General features: G+C 41.0%; 1 protein-coding gene across 4 annotated transcripts in view; it reads left to right on the top strand.

Annotated features, from left to right (window-relative positions):
* Atp8b4 (ATPase phospholipid transporting 8B4 (putative)) overlaps window positions 1-21,384 on the top strand; it is a 167,096-nt gene that overhangs the window by 45,295 nt on the left and 100,417 nt on the right. For all 4 annotated transcript variants that reach the window (XM_031371777.1, XM_031371776.1, XM_031371778.1 and 1 more), the window contains exon 7: window positions 15,952-16,024. In XM_031371777.1, coding sequence (XP_031227637.1) covers window positions 15,952-16,024 — 73 coding nt within the window. The remainder of the gene's footprint in view (window positions 1-15,951; window positions 16,025-21,384) is intronic.

Raw genomic sequence — 21,384 nt, 5'->3', positions numbered from 1 at the left:
TTTTTTTTTTTTTTTGATTTGCTGTTGATCCCATCTTGTATTCTCGGGATGAAATCATCTTGCTTATGCTGAATACTCTTAACGCCATCTTGTATTTAGTTTATGGCATTTTGCTGAGGGTTCTGTCCATTAGAGAGATTGGTCTGCAAGTTTTTTTTGGTCTGGTTTTGGCATCAGAGTTGTAATTGCTTCACAGGATGCATTTGGTTGTGTTCCTTACTTATTCTAGAGGGAAGTTTGAGAGGAGTTAGTATTAAATCTTTCTTGACAATTCTGTGGAAGTCAGCAGTAAGTCCATTCACTCCTGTCTATGTCTGATAGAGCCCAGTCGTATGCAGGTCTTGTGCAGATAAAGACAGCTACAGGGAGTTCATAAGTGCAATGACATCCAGAAGACATCTTTGTCTCTATCCCTACTGTCTGGCTGTGACATTCTTTCTCCCCTCCCCTTCTGTAATGTTTCCTGATAGGCGCTTACACTTTCTAGTTGAGAATGCAACAACTAACCCAAACACCACTGGGCTTAGCGTGTCGGCTACTGGTACACATTGAGTATGTCTTTTTATGTCTTCTAAATGGAAGAGTGGGACTCTTGATGCATGGGAGAGTTAATGCTCCCTACACTGAGCTATGCCATCTAACTTAACTGGAATGGAGACTTCTGGTTTGCACAAGGGAGAAGACATTGGGATGACATATTATGGTCACACCATTGTGATGGCAGCATGTCCAAAGATCTTGCATATTTGAAAGAAAAACTTGAGGAGAAGAATCTTTCTGTTTTTGGAAAGCAATGTCAGTTGAGACATTCGTTCATGGACTCAACAATGAATTCAGAAGTAAAGTAATGCGAATAGTTTGAAGTGTTATTTGGATTCAGTGAAAGTTCAAAAATAAAATTCATCTTTACCTCATGTTCCTAAATTGACAATAAAAATATTTCAAAAAGTTTCACTTTCAAAAAATTAATTGCACTTTTAAAAAAGTCTTGGCTCGACCATTTCTTTGGCGGTTTCTGTGTGCCAGCTTTGCAGACAGGAGGATTCGCTTGCCAAAGGGTCAGCTCTGTCACACACTGCAAAGTCGTTAGAGTTCTCATGACAGTTTTCCATCCTAACCATTGACTATGCTGCATAGACAGAATTTTTAAGGGTTGAGTTTCTAAAGGGCAGCTATTTCCCCAAATGAGGTGCATCTTGATATAATAGGGTGTTGTAACACTTTCAAAGTCTGCAGATGAAATTTTTAGTAGCAGTCCTATTTTCTTTTAAGGTTTATATAACACAGAGAACTGTTAGAAAACCTTCAAAGAACCTCTCACACAATATTGAATCCAGGTTTTGTAGAGGAGGTTGACACCACACCCCCTCAACAAACAAGGTGGGAACCCAGCTCTTTTCTCCTCAAAATTGTCCTCTGGCGTTTTTACTTTCCTTCGTCCTCCAGTGTCTGGTGCCCAGTGTGGCCGGCTCCATTGTCTTTCCTCAGCATCTGGGGCTCATCATGAGTGTCTCCCCTTTGCCACTCGGTAAGGCTCGAATCATTCTTGGCTCCAATTGGATCCTGTTCCTGTTGTAACTGATTCTCTTATTATAGACGACAATGGAATGTACACATGCAGCAGACCTTATTGTAATTCTCCTTTATAAGAAGCAATAGATTGAGGGTTCAGAATCCCCTTTGAAAACCCAAGCCCAAGCTCCAGAGATCTTGGGGATGTGAGACTATTAATTTTAGAAACATAGTTTGGCTTCAATCCCAGCTCAAAGGTTGTCTATGCTGAAATGATGTTTTTGTAATATTTGGTTGATTACTCATTCGCATCAAGGTTTCTTCACTAAAAGTTTCTACTATTGGATCATTCTGCCTTCAGTTCCCTGACTGATATGCTTAATGGGTTCATTTTCTCCATGAATTTTAAATTAGCATATGGCCAGTCTATTATGCATAGAAACAATAGGAAATTATGAATAAAATGTAGAAATTATTCTTTTCCTAGATCCATGTTAATTTATATTTGATACATTCTGTTGTTCTTTCTGTCTCCCTTGTCCTTGCCTTCTCTGTTCTATTCCTCTGTGCAATGTTCTCTTTAGATACAACTGTGATTGTACTATGTTCTACCCTGCTGGTAGCCTATCTAACCCCATTCTTATTTAGAATAAAATTGTTTCTTTTTTAACAGGTATAATTTAGATGTTGAGATAAGATGACCCTGGATTAGGGTATATACTAGACTCAACCCAACCACAAGTGTCTTGAGATAGAGAAAAGAGGGCAATATGGAGGAGGAGGGGGAGGAAAAGAGGAAGGAGAGGAGGAGGAGGGGGGGAGGAGGAGGCAGAGGAGGCAGGAGGAGGCAGCGGCTGCAGGCATTCGAAGTACCTAGTCCCACAAGAAGGAACTCAAGGGCCACTGGAAAGTAGCAGGGCAAGCAGACAGACCTTCTCCCCTTCTCCTGAGGGATTTAATTCTTGTGCACACCCTGCTAATAGAATAACATCCTGCTCCTTTAAGTCACGTATTTGGAGTAATTTGTTACCACAGTCTAGAGAACACCTAAAGCAGACTAGTGACTCTAAATTAGATCTAAAGACAAAAGAAGCTTGGAAACATCCTCGCTGATGAGATGAGTCGCAGGTGCAATTGACCAGTTACTAAAATAAGGAAGTGCAGGGAGATCCCAGGAGACAGAGACTGAATGTTGCTGGGGGAATGGGATGGACTCCAAAGAATGGAGGAAGAATTGTGCTCCACGCCAGACGGGCAAACTACCAGGTCTGCCTGGCTCTAGACGCTGGCATGGAGGGCAGAGATGGCCCATGGGGCCTGCAGACCTTGCTTTCCTTGCAAGGCTTTCTGAATTGGCCGGTTGACAGTTTGTGTTCACCCCTGGCCCCATCTGGTGTCCTTGTCCCTCCCAGGCATGTGTGTTCAGATTGGCCTCCCCTTCACACTGCTAAATTTAAGGCTTCATTTCAAATCAAATGCTCTCCTGGCTGGCTGCCTGAGGAGTCACATGTGGAGCCCTGAGACACTCAGGCAGGGGGATGAGGCCCTTGCTTTGGGAGATGGGGTCTGGAAACCATATGAACTGTAAATAGTTTTAGAATATAAAAAATACTAAGTTTTCTGCCAGAAGGAAAGAATTGTCCCCTACTCCCCCTTTCTAGACTTAGTTATTAAGTGTCTGTTGGAAATTATTGGCCCCGATCGCACAGTCTGTTTACTGTCTCTATCAGCCGTGGAGGGGCGTCAACTCTCTAAACACTTGCACAGTAGAATTACGGTCTGGGATCATAGAGCCCAGTCTTAAACTGCTACGTGCCTGATTTCGGAATGAAATTTGCTTTCTTCCATATAATTTTTCCCACAGAAAGTTAAATGAAACAAATAGTATAATATATACTTAAAGTATAAGAAAAAGACAAATTAAAAATAGAAAACGGGACGTGCACCCTTCTTTCCTGTGCCACGGGATACCCAGGTTCTAAGCTGCTTCTGGCCCCAGGGACAGCTCAGTGAGCATCCTATTTTCTCAGTTGTCTTTTGCTTTTACACCCAACCCTTCATAAGGGAATTTCAAAAGGCTTTTCCTTTTCCTTGTGCTTTAGTTCCCTTGGCTGAGGGGGTGCCCCCCTCTCTGCTCTCAGCCTGGCAGAGACAGCCTTTCTTTCTGTTTTGGAGACTAACTGCTGATTCTTTGACCTTCTCTTTCTTCTTCCTTTCTCTCCGGACTGCAGTGTGTCTCTTCTTGCATCTCCTCTTAAGGACGGAGACCAAAGGACCTTGGAGTTGAGAGACAATGAAGGATGGGAAAATAGTATTCAACAATAGTAGTGGAGAACATTTGAGAGCAATGGATATTTAAAACTGCAGATTGGAGGGTTTTTGTTTTTCTTTTAAACTTTACTTACTTATTGTGTTCATTTTTTATTTCTAGAAATTAAAATATAATTGCATCACTGCATAATCTCTCCCTTCCTGTTCCTCCCTCCAATCCCTCCCAGGTACCAACTTACTCTCTCTCAAAGTTATGGCCTCTTTTTGTTGAACTGACTTTAACTTTTTAAATTAAATTTTATTTGTAAATTTTGTTTATTTTATTAAATACTTTTAATTTCTTTTAATTTAAATGTAATATATATTATATATACATATATATAATATATATTACACACACACATACACACACACACACACACACACACACACACACACACACATCCCCAAATGTATAAACAACCTGTTCAGTGCATATAATGTTACTTGTATGCTTATCATTTTGGGGCTATCTAGCGTTGGATAACCAGTAGGGAGACTCTTCCTTGGGAAAGGCTTTCCCTTTCTCCCAGTATCTCTTAGTTGTCTATAGTTCCGAGTCTAGGTTGGGGTCATGAGACTTCCCCCTCCCCTGCTAGCACGTTGGCAAGAGTCATTTCCTTGATGGGGGGGATGAGAGCTACATGATTGTGGGTATAAGGACAAATATTTAGAATATAGTTGAGGGTTTTGCTGGTTTAGTAAGGTGGTTATCAGCTGGGGCAGGCAGCACACAGTTACTTGCTTCCAGCATTTTGATCAACTGTTTTTTTTTTTTTTCTCTTTTCTTTAATGGTCTCTGTTGCAAAGAGAACTTTTTAAAGGAAGGGTTGAGGCATTATTAAAATATATTATTGAATTCATTTCCAGGAAGTTTATGTGAACTCACTCTTATGTCTGAACTGATGAACGTAGTTTTCTAACAGTATCACTGTGACTTTAAGTATTAGCTTCTTAAAAATCTGGCTGTTAGGGACTGGAGAGATGGCTCAGAGGGTAAGAGCACTGACTGCTCTCCCAGAGGTCCTGAGTTCAAATCCCAGCAACCACATGGTGGCTCACAACCATCTGTAATGAGATCTGATGCCCTCTTCTGGTGTGTGTCTAAAAACAGCTACAGTGTATTTATATATAATAAATAAATCTTAAAAATAAAATCTAGCTGTTAAGTGTGGAGACCCGCCTTGCACACCTGATTTCTAGTGATCCTGTTTTTGAACATATTTATTAGCTGTTTTTTATTTTTTTGTGTGACTTGCCTATTTATACTCATCATTTAATACTAGACTGTATTTCTTTCTCTATTCTGCTAGGAAATATATTTTAAATATTGTCTTCTTTTTTAAATATTTATTTATTTTATGTATGTGAGTACACTGTAGCTGTACAGATGGTTGTGAGCCTTCATGTGGTTGTGAGTACACTGTAGCTGTACAGATGGTTGTGAGCCTTCATGTGGTTGTTGTGAGTACACTGTAGCTGTACAGATGGTTGTGAGCCTTCATGTGGTTGTTGGGAATTGTATTTAGGACCTCTATTTGCTCTGGTTGGCCCCACTCGCTCAGTCTCTGCTTGCTCTGGCCCAAAGATTTATTATTATACATAAGTACACTGTAGCTGTCTTCAGACACACTAGAAGAGGGTATCAGATCTCATTATGGGTGGTTGTGAGCCACCATGTGGTTGCTGGGATTTGAACTCAGGACCTTTGGAAGAACAGCCAGTGCTCTTACCTGCTGAGCCATCTCGCCAGCCCTTTAAATATTGTCTTCTAAAAGAATTCCTCCAGTGGGAAGCGATGCTGTACACTAGGATATCACCTCAAAAATGAGTGTTGCTCACAGGCATATTCCCCTCTATTTCCTTACCACAAAATAGTATGGATCAAATACGTTCCTATTTTAAAACTTTCCCACCCACTCTTTGCCATTGAAAGCCTCTGACTGGTGTAGTCTTTCTAGGACCACTTCTGGCCACCCCAGAACACTGGCCTTTACACTCTGCAGCGTGTTCTTTCTTTTCAGCTCTCCATTCACAGGGACTCCCTCATGTCCCACCCTATGTAGACATCTCCCTAGTGCTGTGCCGGGCAGGTAGAATGGTCACTAGAGTCTTTTTGTGCTGCTGTGGCAATGGCCACTGCTGCCACAGCTCACGTGCACATCGTGAAGTCAGTCGTCTTCAGCATTCCTTCTTGTCAGACTCTTCAGAATTGACTGATACCATGTTGGCTTTCTCCCTTACTGGGGTTAAGCTTGGCCAATAGTGGGTGCTCTGGGTTTGTGGAATTCAGTAAAATGCACTTACTGTTTTCAGCTAGCAGGGTGCATTCCAAGACAGATTATTCCAGAGGCTCTGGAGACTGAGAAGAATGAAGGGTGTGAGCTATCTTGTGGGAGATTCAGCTTGACTCTCCAAAGTGCATTCTTTGTTTTAAACAAACAAACAAACAAACAAACAATGTTTTTATTCTCCAACCTGGTATGGTTTGTGTTTCAACCATCCACCCTCCCCCTCACTTCTTGCTATTCTATGTATTATCTCTGTTATAATGTCTCAGGGTCTTGCCAGGAAGAATAGTCATATGAAACTATTTCTCACCTTTACTCCAGAGCTAAATAAGTACACGGTATGAGTGACAACATACGTAGCTACTTCACTTAAATCTCTTCTCAGCAAATATCTCCCAAACTCACAGGATGCCAGGTGCGGTTCTATATGTTAATAATACAGAAACAAGCAGCTAGACACAGCCTTAGCCCGCGTTCCAGTGGGAAAGACAGTTGTTTAACTAAGCAATATGATTTTAGGTGCTCCATACCCATGCACATGTGGTCAGCACTAATTGGACTTAAGGAGTTAGTTATTGGGGTTGAATGCTCTGGGTGGGGGTTGGAGGCAGATCACTAGTGCAGGTGAATATAATGGCCTCTTGATAGAAGTAGAATTTGCCCTAGATTGGAAATGAGCTGGGTGATGATATGATCTCCATCAAGGCTGGGGTACCGGGATAAAATGGAGTTCTGAGGGACAAACAAAAGCCAGCTATTGTTTTTATATTTTAAACAGGGTCTTGTTCTATGGCCCAGGCTGATCTTGAGTTCACTATGTAATCTAGGCTGGACTCAGACTTGTGGTTATCCTCCTGCTTTAGTATCCTAAGTGGTGGCCTTACAGGCATGAGCCTCTGTGCTCAGTCAAGAGCTAATTCTTACAGATGAGAGCAAAGAATGCCAACCTCAGTTTTATGTTGTATGTCAGGAGAGGCCGTGGGGGCTCTTCATAGGAAAATTGTAGGGATAGCACAGAAATTTCTCTGGCTGCAACATAGATACTGGACACAAGAGGAAGACAAGTTATGTCCAGATGAGGTGACAATATCATAGACTTTGGTTGCATCAGTGACGTCTGTAAGCATAAGTAGGTTTGCCTATCTGTCTGTCTGTCTATCTATCTATCTATCTATCTATCTATCTATCAATCTACCTAATTATCTGTCATCTATTATTGATATATCATCTTTCTATCATCTACTTACCTATCATCTATCCTTCTATATATCTATTAATCACCTATATGTTTCAAAAACCAATCAATAAATCTATCAATGATCTATTTATTTATTTATATTTAATTTGCCTATCAACTATACCTATCAATTATCTCTATATTCATCATCATCATCTATTTTTCTTTGTTGTGTTTTCAAGCACATAGACACATAAATAGAACAGTACAATGAATCTTTACCTATATATTACCTCCTGATACCTGTCATCAACTTCTCGATATTTTTGTGTTTATCCTCACATTTTGTGTTTTTTAAAATCATTTTCCTTCTGTATTTATTTATTTATTTATTTATTTATTTATTTATTTAATGTGAGTACACTATAGCTGTCTTCAGACACACCAGGAAGAAGGCATCAGATCTCTTTGCAGATGGTTGTGAGCCACCATGTGGTTGCTGGGAATTGAACTCAGAACCTCTGGAAGAACAGCCAGTGCTCTTAACTGCTGAGCCATCTCTCTAGTCCACATTATGTGTTTTTTAATGATTTAATTATGTATTTATGTGCATGTCTGAATGAGTATATACATATGTGTGTGTTTATGTGTATATGGGATCCAGAAAAGGGCACTGGATCCCTTAGTGCTGTAATTAGAGACCTGTAAAAATAAACTTATTTTTATTTAAATATTTTTAATTTAAAATATTTTATTTAAATTTATTAAATATTTTAAATTTATCTATTTTATACTTTATTTAAAATATTTCAAAAATATACTTACCCATAATTTTATATGCTTACCAAACTAGCAGTACTTCTAAATATCATCTAATATCCATACTTTTAGATAAGTTTTCTAGGTAATAATGAAGGAATACAGTACTTTATTGGATGTGTGTGAACATCCAGTGTGTGTGATCAGGAGTTCATAGCTCTTTGCTGAAGCCCTGAGATGAGAAACAAGGGGAAGAAACAAGCTGTGGTGAAGTTCGTGGCTGCTTCATTATTTTTTTCCTGATGCTGGGAAACCAGAGGTCTGTTGAGAAATTCATTCATTCTGTAGAGGTAGAGAATGTTGAAAGTTACTAAGGAGTCAAAGCCAAATATAAAGTTGAAAGCATCTGAATGCCTAGGGTAATAATGAGGGAGTCCAAAATTTGAAGAAGAAAGGAAGAGAGAGGGCTAAGTATCTGCGTGTGTGTTGGTATTCTTCTATTGTTGTGACAGACTAGATGAGAAAATAAAATTAAAAGGCAGAAAGGGTTATTTTAGTCCATGGTCAGTTGACTTAATTGTTTTGGGACCTGGAGTGAGGCTCAAACAATATTGGGAGGAAACCCAGGCGGCCAGCACGCTCACACAGAGAGCACAAATGGCCCCTTCAAAGACTTAAGATAGAAATCAGCTTGCTGTCCTTATGATGAAGTGCCTCATGATAATAAAAACAGTCACAGCTATTAGTTAATGGTTGTTTAGTGGCAAAGTTCAAGTGTATATTTTGTGATTCTGCAAAATGCACTCTTTTGAGTATTTTAGATCATTTCTGTCATAAGTAGAAAGCCAGTATTTTATCCTTGAAAAGTTTAAGAGTTAAAAAAAATTTCAGCTTCTAATCCACGTTAAACAGGATTTTCTATTTTCAGGTAGCAAGATGGCCCCTGTGATGCTACCCTCTGCAGACAGAGTCCTTTAGTGAAGTTTTCCAGTTTTTGTTTAATTGATCTGCTATGATTTGTCCATACATTGGAACCATGAGCTTGAACTCTGTGCCTCCTCATAACAGAGGTGCTGAGGATACAAAGCGGATGGTCCGATGGGAGGGAGCATCATCTAGTGATCACCAGCCATGTGATTTATCTCGGCGCTGAGAGAAATGCGAATGACGTAATGGTTGAGGCCTTAGGGAGAGAGATATTTTACATGTGACCATAAGTAAATCCTGATTGAAGTCATGGTTCTGAGAAGACAAGTCTAGAGGGATCAGAGTAATAAAGTCCAGGCATATACTTTTCCGATGAGCTCACTGTACATGGGGGGAAGCTTGGAATATCTTGAGGACTGAAAGTTAATATATCCTTTATTAGACAATCCCTCGGGTCTATCAATTTTTCTCGCTGGACGATTGATGACAAATGCGTGGCAAACACTTTACTTGTGAAGTCATTTTTTGAAAGTGCAGGTACTCTTGGCTGTGGGCTGGAAGAATATTCATGCTTTTCAGGTATTAGAGGACAGAGATGATTTACTTGTGTCTATTTATGAACCAGATTTATATTTCCCACTATTTTCTAGGTTATTTGGTGACTATAGTCTGTACTAATAGCCCTTGTAGCCCTGATACTCTAGCTTACAGTGATTCTTCTGGCTATTGAGGGGTGGTCTTGAATTCATTAACAGAGGAGGATGACATCATATGTCATCCTGGTGGTCACTACTCAGAAATTTCACCCATATGCTATCCTGTTTCTGAGGAATTAACAGGATAACCATTACAGTTTATTTTAAAGTGAATTAATTTTTTCCTTAGCAACTAAACTAAACTTAGACCTAAATCTGACTATAGATCTGATAAGTGGCAGCACTCATAATCTCTTGGGGTTACTTTTATTTAGGCTTTGTTTTAAGAAATTAGGAGTGTTATTTCTAGAAATATCAGGTTTCAAGAGCAGAACAAACCATATCAAACCACCGAAAGGTGCTTGGTATCATCACTGCTGGGATTTCACATTTCTACTAAACATTTTTAATATATTAAACTTATAGTATATAATATATAATCTGCTTGTCTGATAGCTTTCAGAAGTTAAGACAGTTATCAGAGGCAATAGAAAATGCAATATGGGTCCTTTATTCTGGAATTACAACATTCAGAGCTCTTTCCTGAGAGACGTGTCAGTCAACTTCTTGTATGCTGATGTCTGGGCCTGTGCTGTCAACGGATTCTGACTGAGCAGCTCTGCTTTCTCTGGTCAGTCTACGGCATTTCCCTCAGTGTCGATGCATGCGAGCAAAGACAATAATATTCCTCTGAAATGATTTTGAATTCCTTATGGACTCGTTATGGATTAACTGAATTTATGGAAGGTAGAGGGGCTCTGGAACAATTGATTCAGAGAAGTTTCTTTTGTATAACGGTCAGTAGCTTTATTATTCAGGCAGAACTAGTAAGTGAAGGGATCAGCTTGCTTCCAAAAGGTAAGGCTCGATATTGTCCTTACGATTCTGCCTCTGACTAATACACAGTAGGACTCATGAACCAGGCAGGGCATCTACATGGCTGGTTGCTCTTCTCAGCAACTTGTTAAACCATCTGCACTATAGCACTACAACTTATATTTTCTTTGCCTTTTCTTCCCTCCATCCTTGGTAAACGCAGTGGGAAAGCCCTTCAGCTGCTTAGCACAGCGACCGGCTCATGCGATTTTTGCCACCCTGTGGCGTTTTGCTAAGAAAAAGGGACAAAAAGGAGGGATGTATCCGCATTCTTCAAAAGAAGTAGATTGCAAAGATATGAGCGTCATGTTCATTCTCAGCGTAATGAGACCCCACGCATCAGTATAATTGTTAGTGGCTTGAGGCCAAGCTATCCATTTTATTCTAGCTCATCGCTGACAGTGCTGGGGTTGAGAAGAACCAGAGCTTTCTGCTGTCTAGTGAGCATCAATGTCAGGAAACAGTGACTGCATGCCATCTTAGGGCCAGCTGGTGTTGAATACTGGGACTGTGCACCATCACCTTGCTTAAACTGTTCCAACTCCTCAGGGCGCACTCTCCTTTTAAGCAGGTAGGATATGCCTAACACAGAAAGAAAAGTAAGAACAATAGATGCAGATTTATTAATGGTATGAATTTTGTAGCTAAAGTTGGGTTCTAGTTGAAGCCTTGTCACTTACATGAAACCCAAAGAAAGCTTTCATAGGGCTAGAGAGATGGTCCAGGGCTTAAGAGCATTGGCTGCTCTTCTAGAGGACCTGGGCTTAATTTCCAGAACCTATGCGATGGCTCACAATCACCTGTAACTCCAGTTCCAGAGATCTAGTGTCCTTCTCTGGCCTCCTTGGCTGTGTATACATGTGGTACACAGATATACATGCAACCTGGATACCTATACACATAAAATAAGCAGATTAAAAGAAGCATTCATTATTTTTTTTGCAACAAACTGACTTGTAATCATCAACTTATGTAATAATGAAAAACCAAGCTGTTTGGCTGAGTACACAATGGAGAGGCAGCATCACCTTCTTTCTGTTTCCCTCTTTCTGTTTCCCCGAGTTTCCATTCACCAGTGGCAACCATCTCTGGAATACCTTCACAGAGATTTTCAAGGCTTGAGTGATGGCTAGTTTTTAATTAAATTAATATAAACTGGCATCCCCTAGGAGGAGGGAATCATAGCTGAAGAATTACTTTCATCAGACTGGCCTGTGGGTGAGTCTGTGGAACATTTTATTGATTAATGATTGATGTGGGAGGGCCCATCCTACTGTGGGCAGTGCCATCTCTAGACAGGTGATCCTGAGTTATATAAGAAAGCAGACTGAGCAAGCAATGGGGGTCTAGCCGGTACCAGCATTTTCCCAATGGCATTTGCTTTAGTTCATGCCTTTAATGAAGTACTGTTACCTGGAAGTGTAAGATAAAACAAATCCTTTTCTCCCCAAGTGTTTGGTTGTGGTATTTATCATAGCAACAGAATCAAACTGGAAGTATGTTAAAATACACTTGTAAGCAATAACCAGCATGGCAGATAACCCTAAGGGTGCAGAAGTGACATACATACCTTGGCAGAAAACATATCTAGTTCCTGCTCAACAAAAGGAAAATCATGCCTGGCACTAGAAACCTAGCCAACTCTTCAGGACTAGTAAAGTCATAGATCTTGGAGGAGACCTACAACCACCACTTTATTAAACCATCACAAACCTTATCTATACTCTAAATATTTGTCCATATACTCACAGACAAGTATTGTCTTCACCCCTCATCAAGGAAACTTCTCTTTGCAACAAATGGAGACCATCACAGAAAACCACAGTCAAAATGCCCAGGTGAGAGCCCAGCACAATGGAAATATCCACACTACAACTCTCACACCTAAGGCTCAGGGAACACTGAAGAAGAGGGACGAAAGATTGTACAAGCTAGGAGGTTAGGTAGTTTGCTGTGAGACTGTGTCTCCTAAGAATGTCAGAAGCGATAGCCATAAAGTCTCACCAACATGGCTGCCTAAACAGGAGCTAAACAAGGATGACACTGATAGACGCTAACATGGACAGGGGAAAGCTCACACGGCCTCAACTGTACATGAAGAACTGTAGGCTACTGAGGAGTACCGAGAGTAGGAGAAGTAGTCTTCCCAGGGATTTGCACAGCAACTGGTTATCCAAAACCAAGTGCTTGGTCCTGGAAACATACATATGAATAATGTTACACAGATTGAGCAGGTTTGATTTAGGAAAATGTATGCATGCACATATACACATACATATACTACATATATATCACATACATATATATATATATATATATATGTGCATGTAATAACAAGTATGGAAAGGAGAGATTATGAATTTGAAAGAGAACAAGGAAAAGGGTCTATGAGAATTTTGGAGGAAATAAAAGGAAGGGAGAAATGATATAATAAAATCTCCAAAAAAGAAAAGAAAATTAAAAAAAAGAAAAGCTTGTATAGGAACACCCTTGTCTCAACCTATGGATCCTACTATGCAAGTGCCGGTCTGGACACTCCTCTTTTAACCTAAGAGTGGAAATTAGATCCTGTTTCATGTTAGCGCATACAGAACCATCATTATCTTCTTTTGGTTACATTATTCTTCTGAATATGCATGTAGTAACAGTTAATTCTGCTGAATACATATAATCTGTGATAAGTAAGCATTCCATGGTAGTATTTGTAGTAACTACAAATACTTAATTTAGTTAGAAGTCATTCAATAAATCTGTATTGAATGGCATCTGAACTAGACAGTGGCTTAAATTCCGACGATACAGTGTTGAATACAAGTGTCTCTGGTCAGGGAATACTTCTGTATTTCCTAGTGCTGGCATGTGCTGGATACTAATGGAAGCAAGCTTAGTGTGAGAGGGCAGATTGGCTAATTAGGGGAGAACAATTATATTCTCACTCTGTAGTACTTTAGGACTTCCATGGGAAATCACCCCTCCTTTGGCCTGGAATTAGTATCACTAATGGGAAGCTGGAAGTATTCTTTTGGAATGGATGACATCATTACTGAAGGTGTCTTTTACTGTCAGACCTTCTGCCATTTAGCTTCAGTCATGGGTCGAGGTCTTGCTTATGGGAAGCTCTGGAGCCAAGAGTGCAGTGCAGTACTGCTGGATGCTATTTCAACCTTAGGCTTGAGAACCCAGGGGATTTTCAGCTAAGTCTCCAACCATGTCTCTGCCAGAGAAAGTAGGTACAGACCAAGTCGTAACAGTTTTTGGGAGAAGTTGCTGTCACCCCTTTACTTGAAGTCTACTCCCCATGTTCTGAAGGGTGGGGTGTCCTAAGTGGTTTCCTAAAACTTGTCTACCTGTTATCCTGTGGTTCTTAAATGCCATCTGTTTCATGGGATCTGGATCTAAATGCTGTGACTTTTTTTTAAAAAATTGTATTATTTACTAAGGTAAAGGATATGTTACTATCCCATCTGTTTTAGAAACATCTGGTTCAAGGGAGACCTAGCTAGATCGTATCTAAGTGTATGACGATGGGGAAAATGGAGCCAAATCTTGAATTCTGAGAATCCCAGAGCAATTAAGTCAACTTACTTCAGGACACTAATAGGTTACAACTCCCATGCATTTGGGAGGGAACAGCTAGGTTGAAAAATGTCAACTCCTTGGGGTTGTGGTGTTTACGCAGCCCACAGACCATCCAGTGTCCCCTCAGCAGAGCCTGGATGCAGGATCCCTTGAGACAGGAGTCTGGGCATCTCTGCAACACATGCTTACAGCCATAGATGGGAGCACCCATACCCACTGCTTCAGCCATCTTTTCTGCAAAACTCAATAGCAAGAGTGGAGTTGTTTTTCACCATCTAAAGAAGTCTACTTTGTGTTTCTTCACAAGACTCCTGACTCCATCCCAGTCTTACTTTCTAAGGGGATACTCTCTTGTTAGGGTTCTGCCGCTTGTGTGGCAGAAGTGTCTGCTAGTTCGTGGTGCACGCTATTTCAGAGGGAGTTGGGTGAGGTTGTGTTCTCAGAGGGAGGTGGCACTCACAGTTTCCTGTGGATTCTCCCAGAGTGTGAAGCAGGGAAGTAGGAGGTGTAGAATTTCAAAACAAGACTTAAGGTAGTTTTAGCTTCCCAAAACAGACTTTTGAGAGGGACCCCAGAACATTGCATTAGCCATGTAATTACCATAAACAAAAGAAGAAGTCCTTCTCCATTCTATCATATCTCCAGCAGGCAACCCCTGAGAGATGCCACTGATGGACAAGGAAGGAGTTCCTGGCATAAATAGCAATACCCTGTACCTTAAAGAGAAGACAAGTGAGGGTCACGAGGCTTGCTGTTTTCTCAGCATACTGGGTTTCACAGAATACTGCAAAGCATGGCGCTGAAAAAAATAAAAAGATCAAATTTTGGCTAGAGATAAAAATGCTGCAGCTGAGAAACTTCCAGAACAACATGTACTTGGATCTGCATTAAAGAACAATTCTTTGAGCGTTTTAGCCAAATGACCCAACAGGGTTGATAGTGTGAGGCACATTTCACAGTTGTATAAATATTTAAATCTATTTTCCAGCCTATAAAGCAAGTAGATCGGGCTAGTTTTGAAAAGCCGTGGCACATCAGACTTCACCTGGCTGCCTTGACGTACTGGGGACACCTATCTTGTTCTAGCATGCTTTGCTTCAAAGGAGGGATTTTGAAGAAACAGGATGAGAACTATCAGTGTTGAAAGCAAAGCTGGTTTACATTTCATGGAGTTTATGAAGGCAGGGGTCCTTTGTCACAGTATCCAGCTGCAGGTGGTCTGTTTTTGCACTTGCCTGTCTGGCTCTGGGCAACCCTTGTCACCCAGGGCTAGATCCAATGAGCACAATCGCCTTTCATCGCAACCCTTTCTGAACTTGGTGAAGAGTGGGCATGGGATGCCGTTACAAACACAACCTTCAAAGAAAGCTTGCAGCTTGTTGATCTCTGTTCTGAGCTGTTGTCTTAGCCTGTTAGATGCCACCCCAGTCATGTGACTTCTGAGACATGGTAGTGCTGTTCCAATACTCACTAGTTGTTGAGAGCCTAAAGGAGGATGTAGCTAGCTGGGTTTTTTGAGAGACCACAGCGGCTGTATAAAAGTGGCATTGAGTTGGGATCATGGCATTTCACGGACCCTCAGCCAAGAGCTCGGCATCTTGACATTTGTCTATGCATGTCACTACTCACTGGAAATCTACATACAAATCGGTTAACGTCTCTGACACCCACACTGTTCGTTGGTCATGAATTTGTCCTTTAAATTCCCGTCTTTGTATAGTCTTTCCCTATTCTTCTAGTCTGTCACATACTTATGGATATTTCTCTTGACTCTACTTTTTATTCTACTCAATTAGTGAACAGAATATTTCTGTTCTTTTCTCAGACTGCAGAATGAAAAATGGATGAATGTTAAAGTTGGAGACATCATTAAATTAGAAAACAATCAATTTGTCGCTGTGAGTATTCACTATTGTATGGCTTGATCTCAGATTAGAATAACACACATTGAAGCATTGACAAATTTTAGTAAATCCACAGAATTGTTGAGTCACCAATGAGGGATCACCATTATACATTAGTACAAATTCTTAATTATAAATACTTTAAAGAGTGACTTTTGGTGACACAGTGACTTGGATAATGTGGAGGGGTTCTTTCTTTCTGCTCTCTTAAAAAAACACACAGAAATGCAGAACAATCTAAGTCAATATGTGAATTATTTCTGTAAATAAGAGTTTTAAAAATGTTGAGTACCCTAAAAAAGGTTTCCATACATTTAGAATGTTATCTCTTAATATTGTAAATAGTGCTTTTAGACTGTACCACATTTGAAGAAAACACACTAAATATAAATTTGTTATGATTCTAAATTGATAAAATGTAAATTAGTGAGGTTTTTGAACATCAAATGCATCATAATTTGTATTTGTAAACAACTAATGTTGTGATTTCTTAAGTAAAAATCAATTCAGTCATTGAAATGTAAACAAGGAACCACAGTTCAAGTTAAATTTAAGGCGATAAGGCCAGGTAGTGGTGTCGCAAGTCTTTAATCCCAGCACTTGGGAGGCAGAGGCAGAGGCAGGCTGACTTCTGAGTTTGAGGCCAGCCTGGTCTGCAGAGTGAGTTCCAGGACAGCTAGGGCTACACAGAGAAACCCTGTCTTGAAAAAACAAAACAAAAAAAACAAAAAAATTTAAGGTGATAAAAATGGTGCAGATCAGAAACTAAGAATTGAAAATATTATAGTGATTTATATGTATTAGGTCATTTATGAAAATTTTTGTGTTGTATGCAATTGTCTGAATCAAGTTGTATTCTTTATTAAATTTGAGATATTTTATGATGGAAAAATATGGCCCTAAAATCTCTTTAAAAGAACAACAACCCAGTCGGGAGTGCTTGACACTCAATCTCAAAATCACCCTTTTACTGCCACACCATCTGTGTGGGCTCAGAGTGCAGAGGAACCCGAGAGAAGAGCATGCGTGAAGAGGCTTCTGGGTAGACAAACCATTTGCAGATGAGTTCACACTTCAAATGGCTAATTCTCTGGCAACCCCAAAGTTTTGGAAAATAGCCGGGAACCCAAACAAAACTAAGCAAGATGCTGTCAGGACAGCCAAAACAGGTCTCAAAGTGCCCTGTGGCTTGGGCCCCTCGAAGACTCGGGATAGTCTGCCAGGTTCTCATTTATAATCAATTTACTTCTATTTCATGTGACTTAAATGACACGTCCAGCTTATTTTCCACTCATTAACGACTGGGAGCATGACAGTAGGAGGTATCACCTGTCAAAAGAACGCCCTCTGTAGGTGAGGGGGAGGTCGATGGTTCAAGGATCTGGCTGGGAATCAAATGTCTGTTTACTGTTTGTAATGCCTTCTGTGAAATAAGTCCCAGGAGGCAAGTATAAGAATTCGTTTTGAATTTTTAATTGTTCTAAATTCAAATGCCTGATATGTGGTTCCCACTTTGGACACAGCAGATGTCAGGGTGCCAAGGCTTACAATCCTCTCATTTTTCTGACAGAGGGATGGCACCAAGCCCACACTCTCAATACCTTACATCCCCTCACTCCCTTTCACCTCTGGCAAAGTACAAGCAAGACATTTTTGGTCCACAGTCCTAAAGCTCAGGCTCTGACTGTGTTATCAGTGAAGAGAAAACACTTTAAAACCTTCCTATTATTCTCTGCTTGACTCCTGCTTTTTGGTTAAAGAGAAGAAAAGGATCTACAAGTCCTCAGAGGTACCATAGTGCCTCTCCATCAAGTCACTTCACTCAAGGTTTTCTATGTGTAGCTGTTCCACACAATGGAGAGTTTCAGAGGCAAGCAAAGCTTTTACAGATGAAGCACTGTAATTGCTAGAGAGGACTGGTGTGTTTCCCTGATGCCTGGAGGCAGGACCTGCCAGTGGGGCTTACATCTGGATAGTGACAGTCACAGATCTCTAGAAAAGACCCATTTGGGGCTTTTTGTTCTGGAGTAGACCTTAGGAAGCTGGCTCATGAAGATAATGATCACAGTGGCTAAGACTATACCACATACCAATATTACGATCACTTATATGAATTAACTAGCTTACTGCTCATCTTGACCCAGTAAGAGCAGTTTGTGTATTGTTTCATTATTTCTATCTCATAAGACAAAGGTGTGTTCTCCTCAAATAGCTTGCTAATAGAGAGCCAAGAGTTGAATCAGGAACTCTCACTCTGACCCCAACTCTTCAAGTACTACAGTCTGTTTTTCTTAGAATAGTTGCTTTTAGTTGGGTTTCCTGAATTGCAAGCTCCAGACCTGGCAACTGGAAATCAAACGACCTGTTGTGTACTCAGTTTTAGTGCATCTCTACCTGCTCAAAGTTAGAACTTTCAACCCATTTATACCCGTTTTCCAGTAAATTCTGGACAAGAAAAGGGATTCACGTGAAATTTGTAGACACACTGAGAGCTAGGTACCTTTGTTTTGTGTTTCTTCTCTGACCAAGTTTAGTTTCTTTCTGTTCTGTGATAAAAATCATGGCCAAAAGCAACTCAGGAGGGAAGGGTTTACTTCATTTTACAGTTTAAAGTCCCTCCTGAAAGTAGACAAGGCAGGAACTCAAGCTGGGCAGAAACCTGAGGGCATGAGCTGACACAGAAGCCATGGAGGGGTACTGCTTACTGGCTTGCTCTTCATGGCTTGCTGGGCTTGTGTTCTTATACAACCTAGGACCTCATGCATAGGGACAGCACCTCCCACAGTGGGCTGGACCCTCCCACATCAACCACTTTTTAAAAAGAAAGAAAATAAATAACTACCTGCCTAGAGTCCATCTAATGAACATACTTTCTTCAATTAAGGTTTCTCTTCCTAGATGACCTTAGTTTGTGTCAAGTGGACAAGAACTAACACCCCTCCTTGTCCCACCCTTTCTCCCTCCCTTCCTTCCACCTTCCTCCTCTAACTCCTCGTCCCCCCACCACGTTCTGTTAATTCAAGAGCACAGAATTTGGGGCTGAATTCTAGACCTCCAGATTGTATAATTCATATGTCACAATGAGGTCAACATGTATTCCACACAAGCTTGATGGAAACACATTAGAGTTCTTGATGGCGTTAAACTTTGAACCTGGAGCTGGGCATGCTGGCCTCATTCATACTGGTCACACACTTAGCACTAGTGCGGGATTTGCTTGCTTGACTGGTGATGGGAACAAACCTGTGACTGAACTCGAGCATATTTGGACACAGAGAGTTTGGCTGTGGGATGCATGCAGAAATGCTTTGACTCACGATACATGAGTTTTTAGAATTGGTATTTTATACTGAAAGTAAGGATAATGTGCATGACAGCAAAGACGAAGAGCCCCGCAATCTAGAGTCCTGGGAGCTCCCAAAGTGATGCTCACAATTGTTCCACAAATGTAGCTTTTCCTCTGCTATGGCTCTGGTGTCTCAACACTCACACACAAGGATGTTCTGAACAGCAACAGGTAAAAGAGACATACCAAGCAAAGTGAGACGTTTCTGTTTCTCCGAGCACCCAGTGGCCACCAGAGCAAAGTGTTCATCTTGTGATCAGGGCTGTGACCTGTCTCTAGTCCCATAACTTAAACCTGGAGCATTTTCGAAGATGTTGTCAACATTTTAGTTTCAGGGTCTTCAAGTGGGCATGGTGACACTCACCATGACCTCTGATGGCCACTGACTGCACAGGAGTTAATTTAGGTCATCACTGGATATAGGGGAGTCCCTTCCCCCTTCCCTGCTGGGCAAGGCATGACTTACACAGGCTCCTCGTCCAGACATGGAGAACAACAGTATTATCCCCTCACAGATTTGCATAGGCAATGAAGTGATTCAGTTATGAGAGTGTTTTATAAGTTCTTAAAGAGTTTCATGATTGTGGATTGATACCATTCCTTGGTATTTTCTTTTTTTCTTTAACATAACATTTATACCCACAAACCTTGGAGACAATGTGTTTGGTTCTGAGGATTCAAAGATATCCTGTAGATTATTCTCAAGTTTCTTCTGATGGCAATACTGTTTTTAAACTTCTACTAGGCATCTGCTTGGGTTTTCCTTTCGCCCAGGAAATCTGGGGTGGGGGTGGGGGAAAGGGTGTTTGTGTTGGAGCATGCTGCATGCTGCTTCCGTCGTGGGAGTTGTCACTGAGTCCTTCCATCAATAACTGATAAGAGAAAAGACTAGGAGTTAATGGAAGGTGGTTTTGGCCTGGTACTTCTAGGCATTTGAACAATCTCCCTGATCCATGTCTCTGAATGATCTCTCCATATTTTGCTCACATTACTAGCCCACCACTTCTGACAGAAGCTTGACCAAGGACTAGCAAGGCTATTGCTACAATTCTTTGCCTGTTCCTTTTCAAGATTATTGCAGAGTGTCTTAGAAGGTCTAACTGTGTGCTGATGACCTCCACAATTTTCTCTGCTGGATGGACACCGTCAATCTCGTTCTTCCACACACCCTCTTCAATGATAACTAAAAAGAGCCTCTGAGGAAGATGTTAGCAGAAGGGAAGAGAAGAAGGAGTGAGCAAGGAGAGTAATGAATGGTCAGCAATATCAAAGGCACAGGTGACATGAGAGGGTTTAGGAAGAGGTAGGAAGGTAGGTTTCCAGGGAGACAGAGTAGGGACAGTCAGGCAGGAGGGTTAAGGTACAAGGTGTGTTTCAGTCTAAGTTGGGTGAGTGCTGGCTAAGAGACCTTAGCCACTAGGTGGCAGTGGAACCTTAGTCACTTGGCTGAGGCTGTGGTGGATCTGCCCCTGGTTCACTGGGAAGGAAGCATTACCACAGCCAGATTCAATATTGGACAGAGACGTTGCGTTATCATCTACACAGAGTTCTGAAGAAAAGCAACACCCGATACCGACAGGCATCCTTATCCATGCATCATAAGGAGTTCTAATTATGCATGATTACAGGGAGGAGTTTTAATTTTTGTTTAAAGTTATCTTTCTATCCTGAAGAGGATAGCCATAGCTCCAAAGGGCATTTACCTTTACGGCTATCATGCCGTCTGCCAGGATATGGTGAAACTTAAACGCATGACTGGAGATCGAGCTGAATGTACTCCACAGCACAGATATTTTCTTTGTTGGGTCAGGATTTGGTGAGCTTTAGTGTAAGAGTGGGCTGCGGTTGGACATGCTCTCTGAGGGGGGTTTGCATGGAACACACCGAGGGGCTCATAAACTTTTGCCTCGACTGGCTTCTGTGGTGATTCCTCCATAGCTGAGGAAGAGTCGCCAGGATGCAGATGCATTTGTTCCTGTGGGAGCTGTCTCGGAGCCTTCATCCAGAC

Source organism: Mastomys coucha, unplaced genomic scaffold (assembly GCF_008632895.1).
Source record: "Mastomys coucha isolate ucsf_1 unplaced genomic scaffold, UCSF_Mcou_1 pScaffold15, whole genome shotgun sequence".
NCBI classification, from domain to species: Eukaryota; Metazoa; Chordata; class Mammalia; order Rodentia; family Muridae; genus Mastomys; species Mastomys coucha.
This window is presented reverse-complemented; position numbering and strand designations above follow the sequence as displayed.